The 27,893-nt window shown below is 46.1% G+C and overlaps 1 protein-coding gene across 2 annotated transcripts in view; it reads left to right on the forward strand.

The window, feature by feature from the left end:
• DDX1 (DEAD-box helicase 1) overlaps positions 1-18,642 on the forward strand; it is a 28,937-nt gene extending 10,295 nt beyond the window's left edge. The window contains exons 11-26 of one of the 2 annotated variants that reach the window (XM_054728126.1): positions 1,494-1,570; positions 1,698-1,812; positions 2,527-2,665; positions 6,952-7,012; positions 8,211-8,309; positions 9,120-9,209; positions 9,683-9,871; positions 10,830-10,881; positions 13,065-13,211; positions 14,194-14,285; positions 15,753-15,825; positions 15,942-16,014; positions 16,091-16,133; positions 16,856-16,951; positions 17,218-17,338; positions 18,316-18,642. In XM_054728126.1, the coding sequence (XP_054584101.1) occupies positions 1,494-1,570; positions 1,698-1,812; positions 2,527-2,665; positions 6,952-7,012; positions 8,211-8,309; positions 9,120-9,209; positions 9,683-9,871; positions 10,830-10,881; positions 13,065-13,211; positions 14,194-14,285; positions 15,753-15,825; positions 15,942-16,014; positions 16,091-16,133; positions 16,856-16,951; positions 17,218-17,338; positions 18,316-18,446 (1,598 nt within the window). In that variant the 3' untranslated portion in view covers positions 18,447-18,642. The remainder of the gene's footprint in view (positions 1-1,493; positions 1,571-1,697; positions 1,813-2,526; positions 2,666-6,951; positions 7,013-8,210; positions 8,310-9,119; positions 9,210-9,682; positions 9,872-10,829; positions 10,882-13,064; positions 13,212-14,193; positions 14,286-15,752; positions 15,826-15,941; positions 16,015-16,090; positions 16,134-16,855; positions 16,952-17,217; positions 17,339-18,315) is intronic. The other variant, XM_054728127.1, reaches the window with a different exon arrangement.
• Positions 18,643-27,893: the final 9,251 nt, after the last annotated feature.

Genomic DNA, 27,893 nt, shown 5'->3' on the forward strand with positions numbered 1-27,893 from the left:
AAGCTGGATCAGGTGCATGTCATTGAGCAGGATCGAAACCCACGAGAATGTTGTAAACATCTTGACCACGCCCTTTCTTTGCCCCGAGGCATCGGCTATAAAATAAAGACACGGCTTGTGGTCCTGGGCGCTGCTGGGTCCCCCTCAGGGAAGCAGCGTCCCACCGAGTCCCAGCTTTCCTTCTCTTGTCTGTCTTTTCTCATCCTTCACTGCCCCCACTCGGGTTCACCCTTGGCCGTGCTGGCGTGGCACAGTAGGCAAACATGTTTACGTCTGTGGGGCTTGCCTATGGTGGGGAGAGACTGACAGCCAGTATGTCAAGGGGCCAGGTGCACTGAAGGAGAGGCTAACTCGGTGTAAGGGAGGCAGAGTGATAGCAGCCGGGGGAGGGGTGCTGTTTTATACAGGATGGTCGGAGATAAGCTGACATTTGAGTAGGAATCTGAATGAGCAGATGGGTATCTCGGAAGAGTTTTTCCGGCAGAGGGAAAAGTAAATGCAAAGGCCCCGAGGTGAAAGTGTGCTTGGGGTATCTGAGGAACAGTGAGGGGCCAGTGGGTCTGGAGCCCCCTGAGCCTGGGGGCGGGTGATAGACGTTAAACCAGTGAGGTAGTGAGGCCGGCAGCTAGGGCCTTACTGGTCATCATACAGACTTTTTATTTAGAGTGAAGTGGAAGCCACTAGGGTTTTTTTTTGTTTTGTTTGTTTTTTAATATATTTTTATTGATTTCAGAGAGGAAGGGAGAGGGAGAGAGAGAGAGAGAAACGTCCATGATGAGAGAGGATCATGGATCGGCTCCTCCTGCACGCCCCCTACTGGGGATCAAGCCTGCAACCTGGGCACGTGCCCTTGACCAGAATCGAACCTGGGACCCTTTAGTCCGCAGGCCGACGGTCTATCCACTGAGCCAACCAGCCAGGGCGCCACTAGGGTTTTGAGTAGAGAATTGGCATCGTCTGTCTTTGGTTAACAGCGTCACTATTTTGCTGTGTTGGATACAGACTGGTCGGTGGGTGGGTGGGTTTTGGCAGTGGCGGGAGCCAGTTGGATGATAGCAGTGCTATTTGGGACAGGGTAAGTTTGAGATACTTACCATCTGAATGGTGAAATCAAGTAAGCGGTTACCTGTGCCATTTCAGGACTAGGTAAGAGTGCAGGGGGTGGCATTAGGCAGCACAGCCATCCAGGTAGCCTGAGGGGAAGCGGGAATGCAGGTGGGTTGGTGGGTGGATGGTGTAAGCACGTGGGGGAGGGGTGCTATTTTACACAGGGCGGTCAGAGAAGGCGTTTCGATTTTTTTGTTTTTTAAATTATCAATTTATTTTAAGTTTGTATTGTTCAAAGCATTACATAAGTCCCCTCCTCCCCCCTTTGATTCTTTCCATGACCCTCCACCCCCCCCCCCCCAGGCCTACCACACTGTTGTCTGTGTCCATGGGTTATGCATATATGCATATAAGTTCTTTATCTCTTCTTTTTTTTTCTTTTTAAGGAAAAGACCTTGGTTTGGCATTTGAAATCCCACCACATATGAAGAACCAAGCCCTCTTTCCCGCCTGTGTTTTGAAGGTAAGTGAGAATCCAGTTAGAAGAATTTTGCTGGGACCACAGCTCCTTTGATCGGCATTACTGTGTATTGGCTAATTAATTGGCTGTTAGAGGAAGAATTGCCATTTTCTCCTGTATTCCCTGCTAGAATGCTGAACTAAAATTCAACTTCGGTGAAGAAGAATTTAAGTTTCCACCAAAAGACGGTTTTGTAGGTCTGTCCAAGGCGCCGGACAGCTGCGTTGTCAAATCCCAGCACACAGGTATTGCACCTGGCAGGTGTGTGTGTGGGGGGGATTTCAGTCAGGATGGGGGGCAGGTGAAAACTCCCGTAGGTAAGGCTTCTCTTAGCAAGTTAGTTACCTGTGCCCCCGGCTGGTGTAGGCACACATCAGGAAAACAATTTCAAAACTGAATGCGTAAACTCCTAAGTACCTGGTTTCAGTTCCGGCATTGTGGGGATCCCAATGATGACGACGCTAGTGTTTGTAACGTGTGCACTTTAAGTGCCACAGCAGGTGCTGGTGCTTCACACCGATTACTCAGCTCCCGACAGCCGGTGAGGTAGTGTCCTCCCATTTTCAGACAGAGAACTTGAGGAGTGGGGACGTGAAGTGACCTCCTCAGGTCTCAGAACCAGTACGTGGTAGAACTGAATTCAGACGTGGGCAGTTGCCTCCAAAGCTCAGACTCTTACCCATTGTACTGCCTTGTCTGCTGCAGTTATTCAAAGTAAGTACATTTCATAACTTAGTTTATCATGAAGCCTACCAGTCAGTGGCAATTCTGCAAGTAGATTTAAAGAAACCTTAGTTCATTTAGGCAATCTTAGCTTTATTGTGTTTTGTTTGGCTATTTCCTATACTTTGGACAGTTGTTATTTAAAATTTTGATACTGGACTATTTGCACGCATGTTTTGCGAATAAAGGTACTTCAGTGCGGTTTGGATGTGTTCTGATCCTTTTCTTCTCTTCAGGTAGCGCGCAGGTGGCACAGACCAAGTTCCTTCCCAATGCGCCCAAAGCTCTCATCGTCGAACCCTCCCGAGAGTTAGCTGAACAAACTCTGAACAACGTCAAGCAGTTTAAGAAATATGTTGATAACCCGAAATTAAGGTAAAGCTTCCGTTTGTGTCCGAAGCCTACTGTCTTTAGGTTTGAGGTGGTTGGGAAGAAAAGTAAGGTAGAAAAAATGAGGTAGAAATTCAGTGTGTATACATACACACGTAAATGTGAGTGTATTTAACTCTGATGTAAAATAGCAGTTTCTATATAAAACTGCTTAAGTGGTAAGTTTGATGGTAAAAGTAAATTGAGATTTCTTTCTGTGTCTCTTACATGAAGAGTCATGGTTTGCCAAATGGGATCGGAGCAAAAATTGGCCCTTTAAAGGGAGCATTTCATTTGGTGGTAGATTCCTCACTTCATTTGCATAGGAAATACACCGCTCTCTTTCTGGCATGGTGGTGACAGCGCAGTGACGTTACTGTCGCTGTCTCACGGTGGTGACCTTCCCTTTGGGTGCTCAGACTGGTCACTGTCCAGGTAGAGGGCTCTTTCTACCAAGTAAAGTTAATCATGTGGGACTTCTTGCTCAGCAGTAGATCCCTTTTAATTTGGTGAAGGAAGGTCATGACATATAAGTAGTTGATTTGCCACTTGATTTTTGTTCATTTTACTCTGAATTATTTTTTTATTGAAACAAAATTCACTATAAAATTCATCCTCGGAAGTTGTACAGTTTCAGTGGTTTTTAGTAAAGCCACAGCACTGTAACCATCACTGTCTGATTTCAAAGACTTTGAATTATTGGCATCATGCAGGCCCATCTCTTTAATATTGATCTTACTTACAAGTAAAACTCATTCAGGGATAAAGGAAACTTAATAAAACTTTTTGATAGAATAATTCCTAATTTTGTTTTCAGGATTCATGCTTTTTACTTATCCAGTTATTATTTGAAGATTACTGTGTGTGGAGTCTTAGGCTAGGGGTCAGGGATATGACATGAGAATTAGTCTTTGCTTTTATAGAATTAGGTGTGGGAGTGTGGGGACAGTGGGGAGAGAAACAGCAGGACAAGTGATGAGTGCCTTGAGGGTGGGATAGGCAAAGCCCTGGAGGAGCTTGTAAGCAGACCTCTGTTTAGTGAGAGAGACTCGGAACTCCTCATAGGAGTGTTTTGGAAGAATGGACAATGCTAATATGAATTGGTTTTTATGCTGTCATTATGTGTAAAGATTGATATGCCTGGGGCCAAAGGCTGGAAGGGAACATAAGTAGTAAAATTAATGTATATTTTAAGATGGTGACATTGTGGGTTATTGATTTTGTATTTAGAAATGAGCCTCTCCTTTGAAAACCCAGCTCAAGGCGTGGTCTTTCTGTGAAGCTAACCGAGCTGTACCAGCCTGTCCTGTCCCCCTGGGTACACTCACTGTGCGTGCCTCGCCTTCATCCTCCGCACTGTCACGTGTTGGTGTGTGTTCCTTGTTTCAAATACGTAGCGTTACCCATCCCCTTCAGATGTCACTCCCTCAGACGGCTGTTCTTTGTACTCCTCAGCCTGCAGGGGAATTTTCCACTGGCTCATTTTCTGTCTGTCCATTTGCCTTCTATGACGTTTTATGTCAGTGGACTGGACAGTATGTGCTCTCCTGTGACTGGCTTCTCTGACTTGGCATATTGTTTTTGAGGTTTATCAGTGTGGGAGCATGGATCAATACTTAATTCCTTTAAGCTGCTGAAAAGTGTTCGTTTTATGCATGTACCACCTTTTTGTTTATTCCTACATTAGTTGATGGGCATTTGGGTTGTTTCCACTTTTTGGCTGTCGTGCTGTGAACATGAGTGGACGAGTTTTGTGTGGACATTTCCATTTCTCTTGGATGTATACCTGGGGGTGTAATTGCTGGGCCATAGTAGCTACATGTTCAGCATTTTCAGGAACTGCCAATCTGCTTCCCAAAGCGACAGCACCGTTTGACATGGCTGTTAGTAATGTGTGAGGGTTCAGTCTTCACCAAACTTACATCTGTCTTTGACTGTCGCCTCCCCAATGGGTGGAAGCTGGTATCTCATTGTGGCTCTGATTTGCATTTCTGTGTAGCTAATGATGTTCAACATCTCTCATGAGCTTATTGGCCATTTGTAATGTCTGTTCAAATTCCCTGCCTATTTTTCAGTTTAGTTATTTGTGTTTTCATTGTTGAGTTTGAAGAGTTTTTACACACACACACACACACACACACACACACACACTGTAAGCTCTGTCTGATTTGCAAATATTTTCTCCCATTCTGTGGGCTGTCTTTTCATGCTTTTATTAGTGTCCTTTGAAATACAAAAGTTTTAATTTTTATGAAGTCCAATTTATGTATTTTTTTCATTTGTTGCTTTTGTTTTTGGTGTGGTATACCAAGTGTACTGGTTAATAATGGCGGATTTTGTAATCAAAGAAAACACAATAATTTTAAGAGAAGCATCAGAAGTGCTTTATTCAAAGTAATGTCTATCGCTAGCTACTCATTTCCCCCATCCTCAGGTAATTTGTGGATACCGTCCCAGTAGAACTTTTCTTGTTTTGAGGCAAACCCTTCAGAGACCAATTTTCCACTTCTTCATACGTTTTGAAGTGCTGCTCAGAAAGTGTGTGTTCCATCGATCGGAACAAGTGGTAATCTGAAGGAGCAAGGTCTGGTGAATACGGCGGGTGGGTTAATACTTCCCAGGCAAGATCTTTTAACGTGTCTTTAACTGGTTTTGAAGTGTGTGATGGTGCGTCATCATGAAGCAAAATTACTTTGCCGTGTCTTCTGGCACATTATGTTCATTTCACAATCAAAGCATGGTTCAAATTGATTATATGTTATTGGTAGCGATTAGTATTAACGGTTTCACCTGGTTTTAGAAACTCATAATACACCACACCTTCCTGATCCCACCAAACGCAGAGTATTGTCTTCTTTCCGAAGCAATTTGGCCTTGCAGTCGATGTTGATGGTTGACCCAGTCAACCTATGATTTTGTGCGTTTGGGATTCTCAAAATAAATCCACTTTTCATCGCCAGTCAGTCACAATTTGATGCAAAAAGACTTTCTTCGTGTCATTAAAGCAGCATTTTCCTGATGACTTTTGGGTTTTCCATTTGTCTTTCGTTCAGTTGATGTGGCACCCATTTTCCTTCCTTTACAATCTTGCCCATTGCTTGTAAACGATCAGAAATTGTTTGTTGAACAACGTTTAATCTTTCTGCAGGTTGTTTTGGAGTTTGACTTGCATCTTCATCCAATAATGCTTGTAATTGTTGGTCTTCAAACTTTTTCGGTTGACCTGGATGTTCTTTGTCTTTCACATCGAAACCATCACCTTTAAAGCGTTTAAACCAGCGTTCACAAGTATCTTGAGATGGAGCATGTACACCATAAGTTTCCCGAAGTATACGATAAATTTTTCTTCAAAATAATGAATTAAAACTTCTGCAAATGCTCTTTTTTTGGCACAAAATTCGACATTTTTAAGCGTAAAAATATCTGTGCTGTTAACACCTTCAGAAAATTTGACATGAAGTTTTGAAGCTTGCTGTCAATACGACAAAATAGCATACATATCAAATCACATATTCTAGTATATCAACATGTGTAACTCCATCTATTGAAAAACCCCCGCATTATTAACATAATTATTACACCTAGTATAAGGAGACTTTGCCTAACCCAGGGTCAAGAAAGCTGACGCCTGTGTTTTTTTCTAAGTGTTTATAGTGTTAGGTCTTTCACTAGGTCTGTGGTTCATTTTGAGTTCATGTTTGTGTATGATAGAAAGGGGAGGTTTAACTTCACTCTTTTGCATGTGCATATCCATTTGTCTAGCACCGTTTGTTGAAAGGACTTCTTTCCCTCCATTGAATTGTCTTGACATAAGGCAATTTTTTTAACCTAACCATTCTTTTTGAAGTATTTTGAATGAGAAAAATTCAAACAACTAAAGGATATTCTATGAAAAGTACTAGTAAATCTCCTTCTACTTCATCCCTCAGTTTTTAGTTATTCTGCCTGCGGCAACTTTAAAACTTGATATTTACATATTATTTCAGAGCTGTTCTCTACACATACAACCATTACGTGTGAAAGGTGATTGAAACGAGGCCGGAGCCCCTGGAGGCTGTGATGAGGGCTTGTGTGAGTGCTCCGTGCTTGCCCGCTCTGCTCGCTTTCCACACTAGCGCATTCATAGGCTCCTGGGTATGGAGCGCTTCGTGTCCTTCCTACTTCCCACTTTCCTGTGGGTTCTTCCTCCGTTACTTACTCAACTTCATTTCCACCGAAAAGAGATGGGTACAGCTCACACAGTAAGCGCACTTTAACGTTTTTCTGCATTATTATTCTGCTATTTATTTCAGGGAGCTTCTGATAATTGGAGGTGTGGCAGCCCGGGATCAGCTCTCTGTTTTAGATAATGGGGTAAGTTGTACTTCTGATTTTTAAAAAGTCACATCATGAGTGGTCGTTTTGGCAGTATAGTTGTGTTGTGTTTCAAGAGATGGAAACAAGGTCAAAAAAGTATAAATTTGATGGGTGAGGATGCTAAGACCTGGCCCCAATAGGGGGGAGATGAGGTCAGAGACGTGAAGGAGAAGTCTTAATGGCTGTGCTCAGCCATGCGTTTATAAAGGACAAAGCTAAGCTGTGATCTTCATTAGAGTAATTGCTAGCTGTGCTCTTCAATTCGGTAGGACCTTATAAAATATATATGTTTTTTTAAATTTCTTTATTGATTAAGGTGTCACATATTTGTCCTCATCCCCCCATTCCCATCCCACACCCCTCCCCACGGATGCCTTATAAAATATTTTCTATGTATGAAATAACCTCTTCCTGACACATTTCCATTTCCTTCCTTACTGTTTTCTCATTCAGTCTAAGCCACCTGGCACTGAGTCATGGGGTGCAAACATGCCCTCCCTCCCATTACATTGGCGCCCGGCAAAGGAAATTTCATTCTGAATGATTTAGATTTGACCCAGTGTGGCCTGTTAAGAGCAAGGAATCATGTTATGTATTGGACTTGTTAAGATAGTAATATTCTAAGATAGTAATATTGCAGTATATTCTTATTTAGTCTGTTATATTTTAGTGGTTGAAGAGATAGTTAATATGTTCATTCCCAATCTTGGTTCCCTAAACCCAAATCTATTTTTTCCTAAGTTACTAAATTCCTTCACTCCTATTTTGCAGCTGCAGAGCTCAGGGAGTTAGGTCTGCTTCCGTCAGCCCGGCCTGAGTGCTGGCGGAGCGATGGCAGTCAGGCAGTGCTGCTCCGAGCTCTCTCGGTAGGAGTCAGTTTCCTTCTGCTCGGGATCTAGGGTGTTCTCGTCTGTTCTTTCCATCTTACCTTCTCTTCTCCTGTTGTCTTCCACCATCCTCTGGCTCAGCCTTAGCCCTGTGTGCGTCTGCAGCAGAAGTCAGCTTTGGAGCGACAGAGTAGAGCTCTTTAATTTTTAAAAATCTTTTAAAGTTGCAGCATTGTGCACATGTGCGGTCAAGACCTGGTGGAGTAGTTGGTGTCATTACACAAGTCAGGTTAATGTATTTCTCAGGCTTTTCTAACTAAACCGAGTTATTTTCTCGGGTTCCATCGGTGCTTCTTTGATGTTTTCAGGTGGATATAGTCGTCGGCACTCCGGGGAGACTGGATGACCTGGTGTCCACCGGGAAGCTGAACTTGTCCCAAGTTAGGTTCCTGGTCCTGGACGAAGCCGTATGTTGAAATATGTTATGCTTTTTAAAGTGTTCGCTTTTATTTTTGAAGATGAAATATGTAAAATAAATTAAAAATATAATTCAGTCATGATTCAAATACCTAGAGATAATCATTGTTACCAGTTTGGTATATTTTCTTCCACTTCTGTATTTATGTAAATGTTATTTTATGTAGTTGAAATCAAGCTTTGAGGCATCTAGGAAAGCTTTTTTTTAAATGTAGTATTGTTAAGTTTTCATGTTGTTATTCATAAAAGATTTTTAAAGGCTGTCTAATGGTCTGTTGTATGGATACCTCATTGTTTGTTTTACTGCTCTTGTTACTAGATGTGTAGGTTTGTTTATCTTTCCAAATAGTTATTTTTGTGTGTACGTAATTTTTTACACATTACAAATTATTCCTCTGTCATAGTTGCAAATGAAACTGTATGAAAAGACATTAATGTGTTGGAGCTCTTGCAACATACTTGCAGATTAATTTCAGGAGGGATGCAGTAGTTTTCAGGGGTTTTTGTTGTTGTTGTTTTCCATATTAAATCATATGCTTAGGACATGTAATAGCTGTTAACTCTCCTATTCTTTCATGAATACTAAAGTGTGTGGTGTTTGCATTGTGTTTTAGTCACATGAGGTTTAAAGTGAACTTACAACTTGTCTTTAACTATCCAAGAGAAAATAATCACTTAAAAAATACGTGGATGTATATCTGTATGAATTAGTTTCTACATCTTACATTTTACGTTTGTTTCAGAAAAGAAAGGTGTAGATCCTGATTTAAAACCAACGCTTTTCTTTGCTTCTCACACAGGACGGGCTTCTCTCTCAAGGCTACTCGGATTTTATCAATAGGATGCACAGTCAGATCCCTCAGATCACCTCCGATGGGAAAAGGCTGCAGGTAAAGGTCTAACATCTTAAAGACATGTGCATACTCATTACGTATCAGGGCTTAGTTTTTATCTGACGTTCACGTCTTTTAGTGTTTTCTGATGAACTGCTCTATGAGCCGTTTTCTTTAGTACTTGATTATATAATACAAAGGGAAAGGTCCAGGTTAGAGAAGTTGGTAAGTTTTTAGGTAAGTCTAAACTTTAAATTTAGATCTTCAAAACCTTTTCATCTTACTTAGTTTTTGTTGTGCCCCGAGGAATAGAGTCATGATTTCTGTGGCAGCAGACTCTACTGACTAGAGGGTCTGAGCTCAGAGAGAGGAACTTGCCCGAAGCCACACCACTAATGGCTACAGAGTCGGGCACTGAACTTGTCTTCAGGTTCCAGGCGTAGTGTACGTCGTGGCCCACATCCATGTCGTTGGTGGAGTTATTGTTATAAAATGAAAGTTTACCTAAACTTTGATCTTTCTATTCATAGGTGATCGTTTGCTCTGCTACTTTGCATTCTTTTGATGTAAAGAAACTGTCTGAGAAGATAATGCATTTTCCCACGTGGGTTGATTTAAAAGGCGAAGATTCCGTCCCAGACACCGTGCACCACGTGGTGGTCCCAGTGAATCCCAAAGCGGACAGGCTCTGGGAAAGGCTTGGGAAAAACCACATTAGAGTAAGTCTCTCTAGTGTGAACATTGGCACGGAGGAAAGCAGTCGGAAACTAGCTTTACCTCGGCTCTCGGTGATGCTTAACACAACCAGGTAGTTTTCCTCAGTAAAGAGAAGTTGAGCAGGAGTTTAGGAAAACGTTAGGCCTCTAGGGCATGGGATAAGTGACGGACTCATCTTTTACTTTTCTGTCTATAAAGTTGCTTTTGGTAAAATTTTTATAAATAAACAGGATTACCTGTATATATAGACCTGATGTCAGATGCAGTGATTTCCTTTTTAGTAGTAGTTTAGTGTTTTCTTGATGTGCCTTATTTTTTTTTCAAATTAATTTCATGTGTCCATCGTGTCATTTTCCCCCACTGTTACTGGATTTGCCATTATATAAGGGTATGTTTATTATGAATACACAAAGTTCTAAAAACGACCTTTGTATTTTTTTAAAAATATATTTTATTGATTTTTACAGAGAGGAAGGGAGAGGGATAGAGAGTTAGAAACATCAGTGAGAGAGAAACATCGATCAGCTGCCTCCTGCACACTCCCTACTGGGGATGTGCCGCAACCAAGGTACATGCCCTTGACTGGAATCGAACCTGGGGCCCTTGATGCTCTATCCACAGCCAAACCGGTTAGGGCAGTGGTTGGCAAACTCATTAGTCAACAGAGCGGCAAACCGCGGCTTGTGAGCCGCATGTGGCTTTCGAGCCGCAGTTTGCCAACCACTGGGTTAGGGTGACCTTTGTATTTTTGTTATTACATTTAATATTGGTTAGCCTTAGACCTGCAGTTAATAAAGGGTTTTTCTGAATCTGAAGAACACTTGCCTACAGATTATAAAGATAAATGTCTAAAGTGCAGCCTAAAGATAAATACAGTTCTCTTCTTGTAAAAAATAACACCTGTTCTGAATTGTTGCTTAAACCACTCCCCACCCCTTTTGTGTCCTTGCTGTTTGGTAGACGGATGAAGTACATGCAAAAGATAACACAAGACCTGGTGCTAACAGTCCAGGTAAGTAAAACGTAAGTGAAAGGAGCTGAAAGATTGTGAAAACAAATTGGTATATTTTATTGTGTTTATGCCCTGTTTTATGGGATCTATAAAAGTAGAAAGGAAATCTGAAAATAAAAGCAACCAAAATAAGAAAGAAATGGTAGAAAAACGGATACTAGTCAACTTAGAGGAATATTAGTGACTGAATTTAAGATATTAGCCTCCTGGCATCTGAATCAGAGGTATTTTATATTATAGAATGCTCACTGATCATAGGAAACATTTCTCTGGTGACAGATTATATTATATTGACGCTGAATTCCAGGGGTTCTTCATTTCAGTAAACTAGATAACAAAGGTCTTGAGCTACAGCTTTGGGAGAGATACAGATGTGACCTAGAAATGGTTTATTGGTTCTTCTTGAATCAGTATCCGTAACATAACATTTACCATTTTAACCTTTTGGGATATTTTCCATGGAAAGCAGTGAAACTAGGGATTAAGAAGTTCACAGAAGTTAGCGTGCTAGAGTGGCTGTGTGATGTAAACCTGGAAACCTATCCGCAATCACATTCCCTGGGAGGGCCCAGAGGGCGCACCATTGACCAGGGTAGAACCATGCTGGTGAAAGGGGTACCAGACTCAGTTCAGCAGTGCCTCTCCTCTAGACAGATGACGAGTGGGAGATGCCGTTTCAGAACTGAGCTCCCAGATTGCATTGGGGATGTTAGGATGGCCCCATCTTCCCTACACACACAGGCCAGGTGACATAACATAATCATAAGAAGTCAGATAGGTGCTGTTGTTGTGAGCAGCAAGATCAGAGAGGAGGGTGGTATTTAAAGAGATAGAGAGGGCTGGTCTCCATTCCCTCCAGAGGTTGAGCTGATGCTGCGTGACCAAGGCCCCACCATGAATCGCATTGTTAGCGTAGACTAGCATCTGTAGCATAGGCCAAGCCCCCAGGTACACAAAGACAGGCGGGACATTTCAGGGGCTCAGGGGTTACCTCCCAGACCTTTTGGGACAAGGTCAGTTCTTTATTCATTTTCTCACCAGCACCTTCCTTTAATCTGCATATGCCTCTGTCCTGTCATACCCACCTCAGGTCAAGTTGGCTTTAACCATTTTTAAGTGGATAGTTCAGTGGCATTAAGTACAGTCCTGTGTAACCACCACCGCCCATCTCAGAACTTCCTCATCTTCCCAAGCTGAAACTGCCTATCATTACATTGTTTATCGGTTTTTTAAAAGCCTTACATTAAATTCCAATTCAGTTAAGATATTTGTATGCAGAGCTCAGACAGTGTGTCTCATGTACATGTTTTAAAAATGGATGGAGATCAGTGTGATGCAAGGACAGCGCTTAGAGAGCCTGGGACGCATCTTCAGTCCGTTAGGCTGCTTGGCCGGTATCAGGTGTCGCAAGTGGGTGGTGGCCTGGGTGGGCTGCACTCGGCTCGGGGATATCTGCAGTCTTGGTTGAAGAGGGTTCCTGTGAGCCATTTTATCTGCGGCTCCGCTGGCTGGTGTGTGCTCAGCTGGCCTCTGAAGGAGAGGGAGGAGCAAAGGCTCTGCTCGTTCACAGTAACGTGCCTCCTGTGCGGGCATGCAGCCTATGAGGTCAGTGTCTGCTGCTGCATTGCCTTTCCTCGTGAAACTTCTGCTTCGTTTTATACTACGATTAGCGATGACCACGGAGACCTTAGACACACTTCGGGTTACACAGTAAAATGTGATGAGGTGGTTGCCAGACTATAGCCCAGTTTCCATTGAAAAAGAAAGATTTGGAGGTTGGTGCCTAAGAAATTACTAGCTAGGTTTGATGTACGGTCTTTACTTCATAGAGGGAAGTAGGAACTTTTAGGTGTTTAGGTTAACTTAGAAAGTATGTTACTTGTTTTTAAATGGGGTTAAACATTTATGGCACATTTAGGGAAGTTAATGTGAGGCACAATAGATTTCTCCGTAAAAGGTAAGATTGTGTGGTTGTGTTTTCCTGTGTGTGTGTGTGTGTGTGTGTGTGTGTGTGTGTGTCCCTCATAGGAGGGATGGTTAGAGGTGTTTTGGGACCCCACAAACTGGCACCACTTGAAGCAGAGTTTAAGTGAGTTAAGCAGCAAGTCTGTGACTAATTATTTGTGTCCATGGCAGTTCAGATTGAGAGTCTGTGTTTTTGTTTCCCGCTGGTGATATTTAAGAGATGTGGTCTGAAGCTATTAAAATCCTGAAGGGGGAGTATGCCGTGCGGGCCATCAGGGAACACAAGATGGACCAAGCAATTATCTTCTGTAGAACCAAAATCGACTGTGACAACTTGGAGCAGTATTTTATGCAACAAGGAGGAGGTAAGGCTTCCTTACTTGAAGTAAATTGTGCTTATTCCCTCATTTAGTCGGATATTAATCTCCGGTTGATGCAGTCTAGAATGCGCACAGAATGGAAAGCAGGGATGGTGCGCTGTGTGTGTGCTGACCCAGTGCTTTTCTGTAAGATGAGCCCGTTTCCACAGGGGTCGTTCCATTACAGTGAGCGTGGGTCACAGTGTTCAGGACCTGTGTCATTTGGAAGGAGGGTGAAGTTATTGAGTAATGTTAAAATTTCAAGTGTATCTATCTCCTAAGTAATGGAATGTATGTCTTTCAAATCGGTATGTGAGGAAAAAACCTTAATCTACATAAGGCTAAATAAGAAAGGAAGAAGGGGGAAATGAGAAAAAGCAGAACAGTTAGAAATTACAGAGTAAGAGATGGCTGTGGAACATCTGGATATATGCGGGAGCACTATTTAACATATACCAGGGGACTAAAGTCTGTTCAAGGCAGAGGTTGGCCCAGCCACTGGCTCAGATAACTGAGTTGTGTAGATCAACGGTCGGTCGCCAACCGGTGGTCCGTGAGGTCTGACACCTTCAGGAGGGCAGGCTTGTGGGCGTGGCCTTTAGTAAGGGCGTGGACTTCTTAGTGCCTGTTTTGATTCTTCCAAGAATAACCTCTTAAAAAAAAAAAAAAAAGAACCTCTTTTACCTACTTTTTGTTTTTCGCTTCGTATGGTACAGGTGAAGTTCCTGGTGTCCACATGTATTTTCCTCTTATTAATATATTTCATTGGCATGCTGCTTTATTTACTTCTGCAGATTGGGAAGGTGGCTTAAAATGTCCTTTAAAGCAAAATCAAATTTAATGCCAGGGAGTTCATTTTAGTGGCACTTGGCCTGATTGTGTTAACCCTGGTTTGTGACGTAGATTTCCATAGAATTATTGGTACCATTATAGCCTGACTCTGAGGCTAGTGTTTGCCACGGTTAACTTTTACTCTGCCTTCCACTAGGGCCTGATAAGAAGGGACACCAGTTCTCCTGTGTTTGTCTGCATGGCGACAGAAAGCCTCATGAGAGAAAGCAGAACTTGGAAAGATTTAAGGTATTGGCATTGAAATAGTTTACATTTCCTTAATACGAAAGAGGAGAGTTGTATCTGGTTTTAATCAGTTCCAGTTAATATTCATAAAGCACTTCTTGTCCTAGAAATTTCAAAATATTTCTGTCCTCGCTGGTGTATTCCATTCATGGCTGTGCTTAGTCATCGTTAAGGTCAGATGGTAAATTACACATTCTCTATCAGCACAACACAACTGTAACAAGAATTTTTAATTTGAGAAAGTTTTAGTTAAATTCGTTCAGGTAGATATTTTTAGAAGCATCATTAGATAGGTAAACAATGTCTGTGAGCCTCTGAAAAAGCTTATAGTGATGCCCAAGAAAACTTAATATTTAGATTATTTCCAGACAGGTGTCAAAATAGGGTTTTGTAGAATTAAATATAGAGTTTTAATTGTTTGGGCCAGACCATCCCAGCTACAGCACATGAATAGGTTATGAGGTGGGTGGGGCTTGAGCCCTTTAGACCCAAGGTCAGTAGCCTGCACCCACAAGAACCCTTACTGTTTATCACAGTGTGTTCATTTCCGTACATAATGCATTCTCTCAGGAGCACCGTGGAAAAGGTGAGAGTGTGGGGAATTTCGGATGTGTTCCCATCCATGCTCTGGATTGATGTGGATGACAAGATACATGGATTGGCCTGGTTTACTCAGGGGGGCCGCCCCTCTGTATCTGGGCATTTTACTGGACCCGTGGTCGGCAACCTGCGGCTCGCGAGCCACATGCGGCTCTTTGGCCCCTTGAGTGTGGCTCTTCCACAAAATACCACGGCCTGGGCGAGTCTATTTTGAAGAAGTGGCGTTAGAAGAAGTTTAAGTTTAAAAAACTTGGCTCTGAAAAGAAATTTCAATCGTTGTCCTGTTGATATTTGGCTCTGTTGACTAATGAGTTTGCCGACCACTGTACTGGACCAAAACCCAGTGTGCCCTTCCCCCTCCCCCAGAGCTCTAACTGTGCTGTGCCTGGGCCAGACCCCATCCCAGGCTGATGTGTATTTCCTTAGTGAGCACCAGGGGGCACTCTCTGCCCCTTCTCTTTAGCATTTTTTCCTCACACGCATTGAGGAAATATCTAGTATTCTGAATTTCAATGCAAGGGTAAAAATAATGCTTCTGTTTTTATAGTTTGTTCTATTCTATTTTTCTCTTGAATTACCTATCAGGATTTCTGAAGATAAAGCCAAATTTTAGCAAAGGTTTAATATCTTTGATGTAAGAGAAAAGCAAAGCCAAATGAATCTAGTCATTGATTTATTCACCTTAAATGTTGTAGTTAGTGAACCGTAACTTAAAAATTCAAGAGGTGGCCCAGAGGATTAAGATGATCCGGGTCTCTAATCTGAAAGTAACTCAGTGGTTACTAGAGTTCTCAGTGGAAAGACAGTGTTGTGTTTATTTTTTTGTGTATGTGTTGATAAATGCCTTTCTGTCCTCTTTGTTCTCTGTAGAAAGGAGACGTAAGATTCTTGATTTGCACAGATGTAGCTGCCAGAGGAATTGATATCCACGGTGTTCCTTACGGTAAAAAGACTTTTTATACCTACAGATGGAATTTTATGGAATTTAAAGTAGTAAATGAATATTTTCAAAATATTTAGAAACTCATGGCAGTTGGTAATGACCAATTTCATTTACAGTCATAAATGTCACCCTGCCTGATGAGAAGCAGAACTATGTCCACCGGATCGGCCGGGTCGGCAGAGCTGAGAGGTACTGCAGCCCTTCCCTCCTCTCGGAGCGTCTGTGCTGGGGGGCGGGGTCTAATGAGACTGTTCACCTCTTTCAGGATGGGCCTGGCCATTTCCCTGGTGGCAACAGAAAAAGAGAAGGTAATCCCCTCAGTGCTGTATCGCATTCACTGTTTATGTTGCCACATTTTTCTTAGATGTTGGAACGAAAAGCAGTGGGGTTTCCCACTCCCATTGAATTTGGTGGCACAGGGAATATGAGTGACCTCATTGTAGCCTTTTTTTTGGTCAGTGTTCACTAAATGGATAAATAGGATAAAGTTTGGAAGGGAAAAATGCAAAATGTTATTTGTCCTAATAGCTTTAAAATAATTGTTTTCACCAAAATGTATTTAAACTCTGGCATGGTGCCATAGAAGACTTTATGGGGGGAAGGGGGAGAGTGTAACTTACTATTTTGATATAATTTCAGATTTATAGAAAAGTTGCAAGACTAAAGAATCCCCTTATATTCATTGCCCAAATCAGTTCATTTTGCTTTTTGCTTTATTTTCTTAGGAAAGAGATTTGAACTTACTTTTTATGCTCATCTTGATATAGCATTCTCCAATATGTACTTTTTCATCCTTGTTTCTATGTGAGAATTGCTTTCTATAACTGACATCCATTTTGGAAAAACTGTTGGATTATTTTCAAGAAGAGTTCTTTCGGGAGACCTGGTTAAGAAAGAGCTACTGAGCAGTGGCGGTAGTGGCCGCACCTGCAGTCTGCCTCGAGGACAGACAATATTAAAAACAAGGTGACAATAGAGCATTCGAGCGTGTTTCCGTCTCCACGCATGTTCATTCCTCCTCCCTCTTTAGGTCTGGTACCATGTGTGTAGCAGCCGTGGGAAGGGGTGTTACAACACCAGGCTCAAGGAGGATGGTGGCTGCACCATATGGTACAATGAGATGCAGGTAAGGTGCCAAAAGCTTATCACAGTTGGAAAGTAGACTGCATTTGTTTGCAAAAGTCCTATCAGCACTTATCTGTTGTCACTTAGGAGGGAAAGTATTGAGTAATTGATTATGATGTTAGCTGTAGTTTATAAATTGTAACTGTGAGTCCATCTCTTCAGAAATCTATCTTCCATTTATACTAAGTATTGTACAGCTTCCTGCTTTTATTTAATGCTACTAAAATGCAACTCTTGTCAAAATGAAATTTTCTCTCCCTTTCTTAGTTGCTCTCTGAGGTTGAAGAACACCTGAACTGTACCATTTCTCAGGTTGAGCCAGATATAAAGGTACCTGTGGATGAATTTGATGGCAAAGTTACCTATGGACAAAAACGGGCAGCTGGTGGTAAGCTTTGAATTACTTTTAATTCTGTTTTAAATTAGAATGTTTCCTCTCTGAGCATCAGTTTAAGAAGCAAGTACTTTTATTTCATAACTAGAGGCCCGGTGCATGAAATTCATGCACTTGGGGCAGGTGTCCCTCAACCCGGCCTGCACCATCTCGCAATCCTGGAGCTCTTGGGAGATGTCCGACTGATAGCTTAGCGCTGCTGGACATCCTTAGTGCTGCTGTGGAGGCAGGAGAGGCGCTCGCCAGCCATGAGCCTGGCTCAGGGCTTCTGGCTGAGCGGCACTCCCCCTGTGGGAGTGCACTGACCCCCGGGGCAGCTCCTGAGTTGAGCGTCTGCCCCCTGGTGGTCAGTGCACGTCATAGTGACCGGTCATTCTGCCATTGGTTGATTTGCATATTAGCTTTTTATCATATAGGATGTTAAGTGTATATTTTTAGCATGTTACTCCCTCTTTATTATTCTCATAGCACCTGCCTGTACCTGTCCACGGCATTTTTATTGTATGATGTATGTGAATGAAGCAGTGTAGCTGCCTCTCGCGATGTGTTAATGTCATATGAGTAGTTGAACATTTATAGACTTTTTAAGGAACGAGTGTCGTGATTTTGAGTGAAGAATCAGAAACCTTTGACTTAGTTCAGTGGTAACCAGCCTATCCTCCCCTTTGCCTGGAATGCCCTTTGCTCATTCCTGAAATTTTGTTAAGATCCAGACTAACCTTGTGTTTTCCCCAATCAAGGACGAGGACGGGAAGGCCGGATGGGGGTATTGGGACAGCTGTTAGTGAGGCCGAATCCTGGATTTGTAATGATTTAACATTTTAGAACGCTGAGTTTTGGAGATAACCTGCCCGTAGTACATTTTTATTGCTAGAAGCGACGTTGAAACTGATGCAGTTGAGCCAAAGTCTTGCCGACAAGTTGTTTCAGGCAGGTCATTTACTTCGCTCTGTGCTCCGTGTGTGATGCAGGTGGGAACTATAAAGGCCACGTGGATGTTCTGGCACCTACAGTTCACGAGTTGGCTGCCCTTGAAAAGGAGGCGCAGACGTCTTTTCTGCACCTTGGCTACCTTCCGAACCAGCTGTTCAGAACCTTCTGATTCTCGCCGAAGGAGACTGAGTAATACGGCTGTCGTCTTAAAACTCTAAAACTGCTGTACTGCTTCCAGGCGGCAGTATTTATAGTAACTTAAGCTATTAATGCTAACTCTTGCATGTCAAGAAACATGGAACATTAGTCATAGGAATTCTTCATGTAATGGCAACCTAATGAAAGTAATAAATGTGATGACTCTATTTTCACGAAGGTCTGTGTCTTATTTTAACGTGACTTGATGGTTTTTCTTCCTCAAGAATGCTGTGGTTTATGAGGTGCAGTTCGTGGGAATGTGCACTTGGCAGAGGACCCGTGTGGAGCCACTGAGTATCGGGGAGGCGCTTCCCCCAGGCAGCGGCCCTCGGTGGAGACGGTGCCTACGTGTGTCCGTAGCTGGAGAGGTGGGAGGTGAGAGAGGACCGGGGGTCCCGAGGCAGGACAGCTCGGCTAGTCTGGAGCCGGTGTTTTAGGAGCTGGAAGGTTCTGTGAGGACTGACAGCTGAGTGGGTGGTGGCAACAGTGAAGCTGTATCCCTGAAGGTTCGCCTTCGTTTTAAGACCCTTTCTTTCGAGGTTATGCTCACAAAGATAAAACGATTCCACTATCCCTCTGGGCCTTACCCTTGAACACAGGCCTTTGGAATACATTTCCTCAGACCCTCTTGCCTAGCGCCAGAAGGAAAAATTGAAATACATATAATTGAATTGCTCTTTTGTGCCATTTGACTCTTAGTTTATAAAGGACTTTCTTGGGGAACTTTTTTTTACCTTAGAGATTGCTTAAGAGCACAAGTTACAATGTCTTGTACGATGGTGTTAAACCTTTGAGCCCTGAACTATTTCTTCAAACACAGTCTTGAGTGAAACTATTTAAACAGTGGGAAGCGCATTACCATTGAACTCACTTCCCAGTGCTGAGTCCTGGTGCGTGTGGCAGGAGGAGGAGAATTTCATTCTTCTTTCACCCACATCTGGACCACTGTCCTTGGCGGGGTCCTTGCACGCCACGGCCGGTCTCACAGCTGGGACAACAGCTGGCCGCGATCACGTACACCAGCCACTGCTTTCGAAGTGGGAATTTCATCGGCGTGGCGGCACAGGGAAGACGGACACTCAGACCGTTCCGCACTGGAGCTGGAAGAGGTCCATCCGGTCTGCTCACGGCCCTGTTTTGAGGTGCAGGAGCGAGTCGGGCGGGGTTCACATCCACAGGGCCCGGCTGGTCGAACTGGGACCAGACCCTGGGTCTGGGTGGCAGCTTTTCCTCTCTGGTCTCCCTGTGGACGAGGATTCCCCGGGCCCAGGGGTCGGCCAGGGAGGAATGCTGGACAGAGCTGGGAGATGGTGCGTTTATTCGTGTTTTTCCCTTCAAAATACCGTCAATGGGGATTATCCAGGGAACAGAGTTCTTAGCAGAGGAAGCTCCGTGTAAGAGGCCAGCAGGGGGTTTCCTGGATTTCTGACTGACCTCTCTTCTCATCATCCTTGCCTTTATCTTAGTCCCCGTGTCCAGATGCTGATTCCTCCAGCCTCTGGATCCATGCTGAGGATGTGAATAATGGCTCAGTCCTGGTTAAGAAGTGATGCTGATTGCCCCATTCCTTTTACCAGTAGAACCTCCTGGGTTTTAGTCGGTCCAGTGTAGATTGCCTCGCTGGAGACTGGCTTCCCAGGTTCCGGTCAGTGGGGTGTGAGCCGAAATGATGTGTACGACCGGTCACGCCCTCCCACCTGCACGTCCCTTCTCGCTCAGCTGGAGCTTGCGTGTGGGGCTCGCGGGCCAGGTTCCCACAGAACTGTGTCGTACTTAGCGAGTGGCAGGGCCACAGGGCAGAGGAACCTGGGTGACCTTGTACAAGGGCTGCCCGCCCTCTGGGCTGCCCAGCACAGCCACTTGGTCTTACCTGAGCCTCTATGCTTAGGTCACTCTAGCTAATACCGTGCACTAGGGCCCTGGAAGGCCCAAGAAGTGTTAAAATTACCCCTCGGGGGTTCGGGCCTGGCTCGGCGTCAGCTCTGTCCACTCCATAGTGTGAGAGCTTATGTGACTACTCAGATCTCGTTTGTGTGGTTCTCATGTCCGTCCCCCGCACCCAGAGATGCCCAGGCTTGCCCCACCTTCACCGACGGCCTGAGTCTGGGCACCTGCCCCCTCGCCACCCCGTCCTCCGCTCACTCATTCTCTGCGCAGCCACCTGCGGGCTTCAGTGGCTGCAGTTAGACTTTCCTAGAGACTGAAATCGTTTTGTGTTTGGGAATTCTTTGTTTCTTCAAATTTTAATAAACTTAAGTGAGCTTCTCTGGCTCGGGTGTCTGTAGTCCTGGTGTTCCTAACGCGGAAGGTACTTTCAGCCTCAGGAGGACAGGCCCCCTGGGCGCACACGGAAAACGGGGCGTCGCGTGGAGCTGTGTTCATGGCCGGGGTGTCTGTCCCCGGAACGGACTCCATAGGACTAGCTGGTGGTGGCAACTATGAGTGCCAGAACCTTCCTGCACCTCTTCCCAGCATGTTCCTGTGATAAACCTCAGAGGAGCGCAGTCCCCACCCCTTTCCACACCGGGCCTGCTGGCAGTGTGGTTCATCTGTTTTTTCTGGAAGTTTCTTGCTGTAGTGTAGACCCTCCAAAGGCGCCAGCGGCTGCATATCCGTTGGACATGCTGTGGTTGATGGACCCTCCACACTCACTGCTTGCGATCTTGGAGGGGGGTGCGGGGGGCACTGGAGACGGTGTGCACCTCGGAATGCCTGGCCAGGCGCAGATCCAGCCCTGGCGCTCCCCTTCCTGGCAGGATGCCGAGGCCAGGCCCTTCGCCCCTGCCTGTCTTCGTTAGAGCCCCTCTGCAGCTTCTTTGTTATGAAAACGGTGAAGATGATCCGCATCCTTCGGGATTCTGTTCAGCATTCGGCCAAAGTCTAGCCGATGGGCACTCACACCCCCTTTTATGGTGCGTCCACGTTGACACCTCTCCCTGCTACATACGCATCGCGTTTCTCTGGGAATCTTTGATCTGTGTTTCGGGTTGTTTCTATGATTTTAATTCCTGGATTGAGTTTAAAGCGAATGCACCTAACGGACATTTTTCAGGGTCATTACCAGGTTGCGTTGTGGCGCTAGTTGGCATTCACGCTAACAGAGTCGGAACAGCTCTGTACAATTCATTTTCCAAACGGAAATCCCACTCGTGTGCATTGAAAGCTCGTTTTCGTGCGTCTCCCCACACGGTGTGTGAATGGTGCTGCCAAGTGGAGACGGTCTGACGTCGTAATGCAGCGTTTTCACTCACGGCTCCTCTCCTGGTCCGCACCCCTGCCCACCACCATCACCCGGCACACAGACCCAGCCTTGTCAGTAATGTTTACCTTATTCTTCTGACTTAAAAAACACATTTTAGTGCAGTTCGAATGAGATATGAAAAGTGTGTAGATAACCATAAAGTGAGGTCTGGGGTAGGTCCCCGTGTATAGTAATTTATCATTTCCCTATAGGTTCTGACAATTTCCAGTGTACTAGCAGGGACTTTTTTCCAAGTGACCTTATTTGGGGGAAGAGGAATATTTGCCAGGAGGGAAAGAATGTAGTGGAACAGGAAGGAAAGGGAGGGTATTTTGCTCCGAAGTAATTGATCGAGGATTCCTTTGGAGGGAGGAGGGCAAGGGGAATTTTGGCTGTTTTCCTGTCCTGCTGCTTTAAATAATTACCTCTCGTTTAAAGCCATCCAGAACTGTGGTTTTCTGACAGAGGTTTCAGTCTTACTCGTCAGAAGTTGAGGGGAAGTGGAAAGGACCTGGAGTCAGATGGGCTTGGATCCCATCCTGGCAATAGTTAGTGACTTCTGGCTTGTCCAATCACACACAGATTGTTAGTTCTAAGGCAGGACCCAGGAACCTGCCTTTTGACAGATTCCTCAGACGATGGAGGTGCAGATGGATCTTGAAACCAAGACCCACTGTTACAGATAAATGGCTCTTAGAACTTGAACTCTCGCTGCAGTCTTTTCCCCTGAGACCCAGGCAAGACGGTGCAAAAGAATGAGACAGATGCTGAGACAGATGCTGCTAGAATCACCTGCCTTCCCGGAATGGCCCACTGCCTCTCTGCCAACAGGGAGCACCTCAGCTCCTTCCCTTAGTGCTCTCACTGTGGGATCACCCTGGGAGCTTTTGCTTTTGTAATCCTCACCTGAGGGTATTTTTCCATTGATTTCTAGAGAGTGGAAGGGAGGGGGAGAGACAGAGGGAAACATCGATGTGAGAGAGACACATCGATTGGTTGCCTCCTGCACGTGCCCCAACCAGGGCTGGGGATTGAGCCTGCACCCGAGGTACATGCCCTTGACCAGAATCGAAACTTGGGACCCTTCAGTCTGCAGGCTGATGCTCTAACCACTGAGCCAAACCAGTTAGGGCTCACCTAGGAAGCTTTAAAAGAAAATACCCGCCCCTGTCCCTCGCCTCCAGGGATTCAGACTTCAGCATCGGGCTGGGCCTGGCTGCCCCGAGATGCTAATCGATTGCCAGGCTGAGAGCTGCTGCTTTAAACTGAGCCTGACTCGAGATGCTTCTTGTTCCTGTTGCAAAGCATTGTGGGTCCCCTGCAAATGCCCAAGTGAATTCGTGTCCTGAAGCTAAATACAGCGTGGGTTCAAGCTGGAGCCCTCGCTCTCATACTGTGCAGTAGAGGTCATCGCAGAGAAAAACGGGTGAACAAAGAGGACCATATATCATTTTTGAGGAACGAGGAAGATTATTTTAAAAATAAATACATGGATGTAGTTTCCTCCCAATTGTCACTTTGGGGATTCAGACCAATCTTTTAAGGATGCTTTCAGTTTTCAAAACCCAGTTGGCCTTTTGTAGACATTGTCACTTGGTATTTATTGAAAACATTTCCATTCCCTTCATAGGAAATGATTGGCTCCATCCACTGTTTCACCTTAAATCTTATTCTCCAGCTTGGTAACTCACCCTGTTCGCCAGAAAGGACTCTCGTTGGCTGTTAGCTTCAATTAAATCCCCATCGAAGGACCAATATTTGCTGCTGCCAAGGTAGGACTTTGGAGAAGCAGCCAGAGATGGCCATGTCCCTGCTGGATCCAGAGAAAGAGACCCTAGACTCTGACAGACGGAATGGGAAAAATTTCCGATGGCAGGTCAAGGGCTTTCCAATGTGGGGTCAGGGTCTTGGAAGAGAATCTAGCCTGGGCGGAAATCCTGATCCGGTTAGCACTTGCCAGGATGGAGGGTGGAGGCGGAGAGAGGGCCAGCAAGGATGGGGTGAGCTCAGAGTGGGAGCAACACTGTCTGACAGGGAGCTTTCCTTTCCCACACGGATCCCCTCGAAATCCTCAAATGTTTGCTACGTAGTGTTAGCAGCTGGGTGTGTGCAACTTGCGCGTTGAAGGGAGGGCGCTGTGTGTGTGTGAACACGGGGATGTGAGAAGGTGTGGGGATTGGTTGGGACCCTGTCCCGTGGGGAATTGTTCCCTAGTGGCAGGAGGGGACAAGGAAACTCTCTGGAGCCGTCGTCTAAGCCAGCGGTCGGCAACCGGGGGTCTACAGACCACTGGTGGTCCATGAGGTCCGAAAGGTTGGCGACCGCTGGTTTAGGGGCACGTCTGAGAATTCTTAGACATGTGGGGAGCGAACTGGCTAACCTGCAGTCACAGAGGCTGGAAGTTTGGGGTATTTTGTTTGGCCTTTAACGGCTAGCAATTTGGAGATACTGGATTATACCCATAGCATGAAATAATTGTTCCCTTAAAATATTGGTGCTAGTTCTATTGGTTACAATGACCGATGCTATCATATCTTCTGTCCATACATGGTAATTCGTTTTCCCACTGATCGCTCGCAACCCCGCGCCAAGAGAGTGGTCCCCTATGAAATGACATGCAGCAGAGCCTACCTGTGGGTCCGTGGTTTATCATCTCCCAGCAAGGGCACCAGGTGGCGCTAACGTCACGCTGTGAACACCCACAGCGACACCCTTCATGCTGGAGTATTTTTACCACTTGGGGTCACTTAAGGATCACCCGACTTCCTTTCTTTCTGCTAAGCAAATCACAGACTCAAAGGAATTTTTCCCATTCCGTCTGTCAGAGTCTAGGGTCTCTTTCTCTGGACCCTGCAGGCCAAGAAATGTGCAGTAGGGTTTTTTCCCCCCAAAATTGGCCCCACACAGCTTGTGCTCCTGTGGCTTCTGCTGCCACAAGGCTCTTGGAGGGCCGTGGCACCCGTGCTCTCGTGGGCCCAGCACTGGGGAATTCTCTGTACGAGGAACTTCCACGCGTGTCTAAGTTGCGTGCATGCTCATTGCCACTCGCGTTAGCATCTCCAGAATGCGGATGCTTTCTTCTCCGGCATGCCCTGGACTCTGCCTGTCTCTGGAGGCCCAGGTGGGCATGAAGGGAGGCGGGTATCACCCACTCACCTTCCCACCACCTCCCCGTGGCCCCCGGGACCTGTGAGGGCCTTGGCGAGCACAGTGGAGTCTGCGGGAGGATCCCCACTGCCTTTGCTCCCTGCGGGGGGCAGAGGGGGTGGGTGGACGGGAGGCAGCACGGGTGGGCTCACACAGCCCGCCCGCCGTGAGCCCGGCCACTTCCCAAAGTCGCTCGTGGCTGCTCGTGAAATGATGTTCGAACCCCTCCCGCCAGTCGCCCTGCTGACCGTGCGCCTGGAAACGGAGCCATAACCCACCGGACACGTGACCAGGTGCATGGTCTGGGCTGAGCCGCCTCCTCTCCTCCAGAGGATGCCCCTGGGGTGGAAGCAGGCGGAGGCTGGCGGACGGCTCAGGAATGGCCGCTTCTGGTGCACTTGATGGCTGCAGCAGAAACCCATTCGCTCCCGCCATTCTCCGTGTATAATAACCCATGTCAGCCCCATTCAAGAACCGCCCTGGGCCTTTGGTGCCTCAGGTCCGGGCTCATGGGGGCACTGGCGGCCCTCTAACACGGGGTCCAGCCTTCCCACTCTTACTGCCTTTGCTGCTCCCTTCACACTGAACGTGAGCTCCCTCCCTCCATCCACAACAGCAACAGCCAACACTGATGGGCCCTTCACTCTGTTCCAGGTTTTCTAAGTGTTTACTCATCTGACCCCAATCCTCAGAACAACCCCGAAGACAGGTTCTATTCCTGTCTCCATGTCACAGATGAGGAAACTGAGGCACCAGGTGGCTCGTGAATTGCTTAGAATTACCTGGCGAGAAAGCAGTGGAGCAGAATTTGAATGCAGGCGCTTTCCCGACGCGGCCTGTGAGTGCTTTCTGCCGGAAGGCCTTCCCCACCTGCCCCTCGCCGGTCAGGACTCCACGCCTCCTTAGGGACCGGAGTTCTACCTCCTTCACGGGGCAAGAGGACACCGCACTTTCAAATACCAACCATGCCCTGACCAGTTTGGCTCAGTGGATAGAGCATCGGCCTGCGGACTGAAGGGTCCCAGGTTCGATTCCGGTCAAGGGCATGTACCTTGGTTGTGGCACATCCCCAGTAGGAGGTGTGCAGGAGGCAGCTGATCGATGTTTCTGACTTTCTATTTCTCTCCCTTCCTCTCTGTAAAAAATCAATAAAATATATTTAAAAAAAATAAAATACCAACCATGACCCAGGTACTTTATATCCAGTGTCATGTAAGAGCCAATTCTCTCTCTCTCTCTCTCTCTCTCTCTCTCTCTCTCTCTCTCTCTCTCTCTCTCTCTCTCTCAGATAAGGAATCCCAAGGCCCAGTGAGGTTAGGTCCAATCCATTAGGTTGACTGTCGGGTCCCAGAGCTTGAGTTTTCCAAACTGTGTCATGACTGTTTTCCGCGATGTTTTCGGTGGATCAGTCCTCCCAGGGGAGGGTCTGGGCTGTACTCTCTCCCTGCAGGGTCCCTGGTGGGGGTACAGCAGACACTACTGATCGCTCACTTCCCGTGCTACTGGAAAGCACCTCCTTCCCTGACGGCAACAAGAATTCTGTGGAGACTGAGCCCCACAGCAGAGCGGCCCCTCGGGGGAGCAGGACTGCCTGCTGTGGTCTCACCAGGACAGGACGGAAGGAAGACCAGCCCGCCGTCAACGGGAGAATACAGTTTCATCAAGACAATCTTGACCCAAATATGCGCAGGATTTTGAACATATGGGGCTTCAAGCTCCAGTTTCCTAGGGCTGGGCTGGCAGTGCGATGGGGACCGAGACTGGCACAGAAATCTCTGGATTCAGCGTGGCTATTTCTGCAGCAATGGGCTTGGCCTCGCTCCAAGCCAAGCACTCTCTGCGGGGCCGTTCCTGGTTATTTGAGGCTGGATGACTCACTGTGTGTAACATCCTCTTGTTTTCTTCCTCCCCCCCCCCCTCCGGGGGCCCCTCCTACCTGAGAGGCTTGGTGGGGGCAGGGAGGGTATGGAACCCCAGCCCCTGTTGAGCCCTGCTTTGCAGCTTTGTTAGCATTTGCTGGGAAAGCCTTCAGGGTCTTGTCTTCTCTTTCTCCTCCAGGCAGGTCACTCTCCCCCTCTGCGCCCTCCAAGCCCTTCGCTCCTTTCTCTCTCCTGGCGTTTATAGCCTTGCGTGGTAGTTACCTGCTTACACGTCCGTGTCTTCCTGCATAAGGCGGGTCCTTTACCACAGGCCTGATTTAGATATCCTCAGCACCTGGCGGGGTCTGGCCCGGAGAAGGTGGTTTGGCAAAAGTTGGTTGAGTTGGAAGGAAGCAATGGAGGAAGGAAAGAAGGAAGAGTAGATAGATGGGCGGATGGATGGATGGAAGGATGGATGGATGAATGATCACAAGAAGCATCTACGAAGGAGTTTTATTTTTTTAAAATATATTTTTACTGATTTTTTACAGAGAGAAAGGGAGAGGGATAGACAGTTAGAAATATCGATGAGAGAGAAACATCAGTCAGCTGCCTCCTGCACACCCCCCACTGGGGGGGGGGGTGCCCGCAACCAAGGTACATGCCCTTGACCAGAATCGAACCTGGGACCCTTCAGTCCGCAGGCCGACGCTCTGCCCCCTGAGCCAAACCAGTCAGAGCTACGAAGGAGTTTTAGACATCAGCTAGCAAAATAAGGATGAGAAGGTAGGATTCGTGAGTTAGTTAGTTTTTATTTTTTGCACCGGAGAGCTGCATATCCTCAATATAAGGCCATAGACGTAGGTGGGCTCAGAGCCTCCGCCTTTGCGTTAAGAAGGGCTTATGTTTCTCAGACGGGAGCTGTGTCGGCTTAACCAAGAGCCGCCCAGTTACCTGCGGAGGAGGCCCTCACCCCCGCTGTCCCATACTCTGTCCTGTCGTCCTGAGACCCAGCAGCGGCATCCGGGGGCGCCAGGCTACACCGCCAGGCGTTGCCTCCTTGATCTCTACGCCTGTGCAGGGCAGGAATAACCATCTTCCTCTAAGGCAGGGGTCCTTAAACTTTTTAAACAGGGGGCCAGTTCACTGTCCCTCAGACCGTTGGAGGGCC

Source organism: Eptesicus fuscus, chromosome 16, assembly GCF_027574615.1.
Source record: "Eptesicus fuscus isolate TK198812 chromosome 16, DD_ASM_mEF_20220401, whole genome shotgun sequence".
Lineage (NCBI taxonomy): Eukaryota > Metazoa > Chordata > Mammalia > Chiroptera > Vespertilionidae > Eptesicus > Eptesicus fuscus.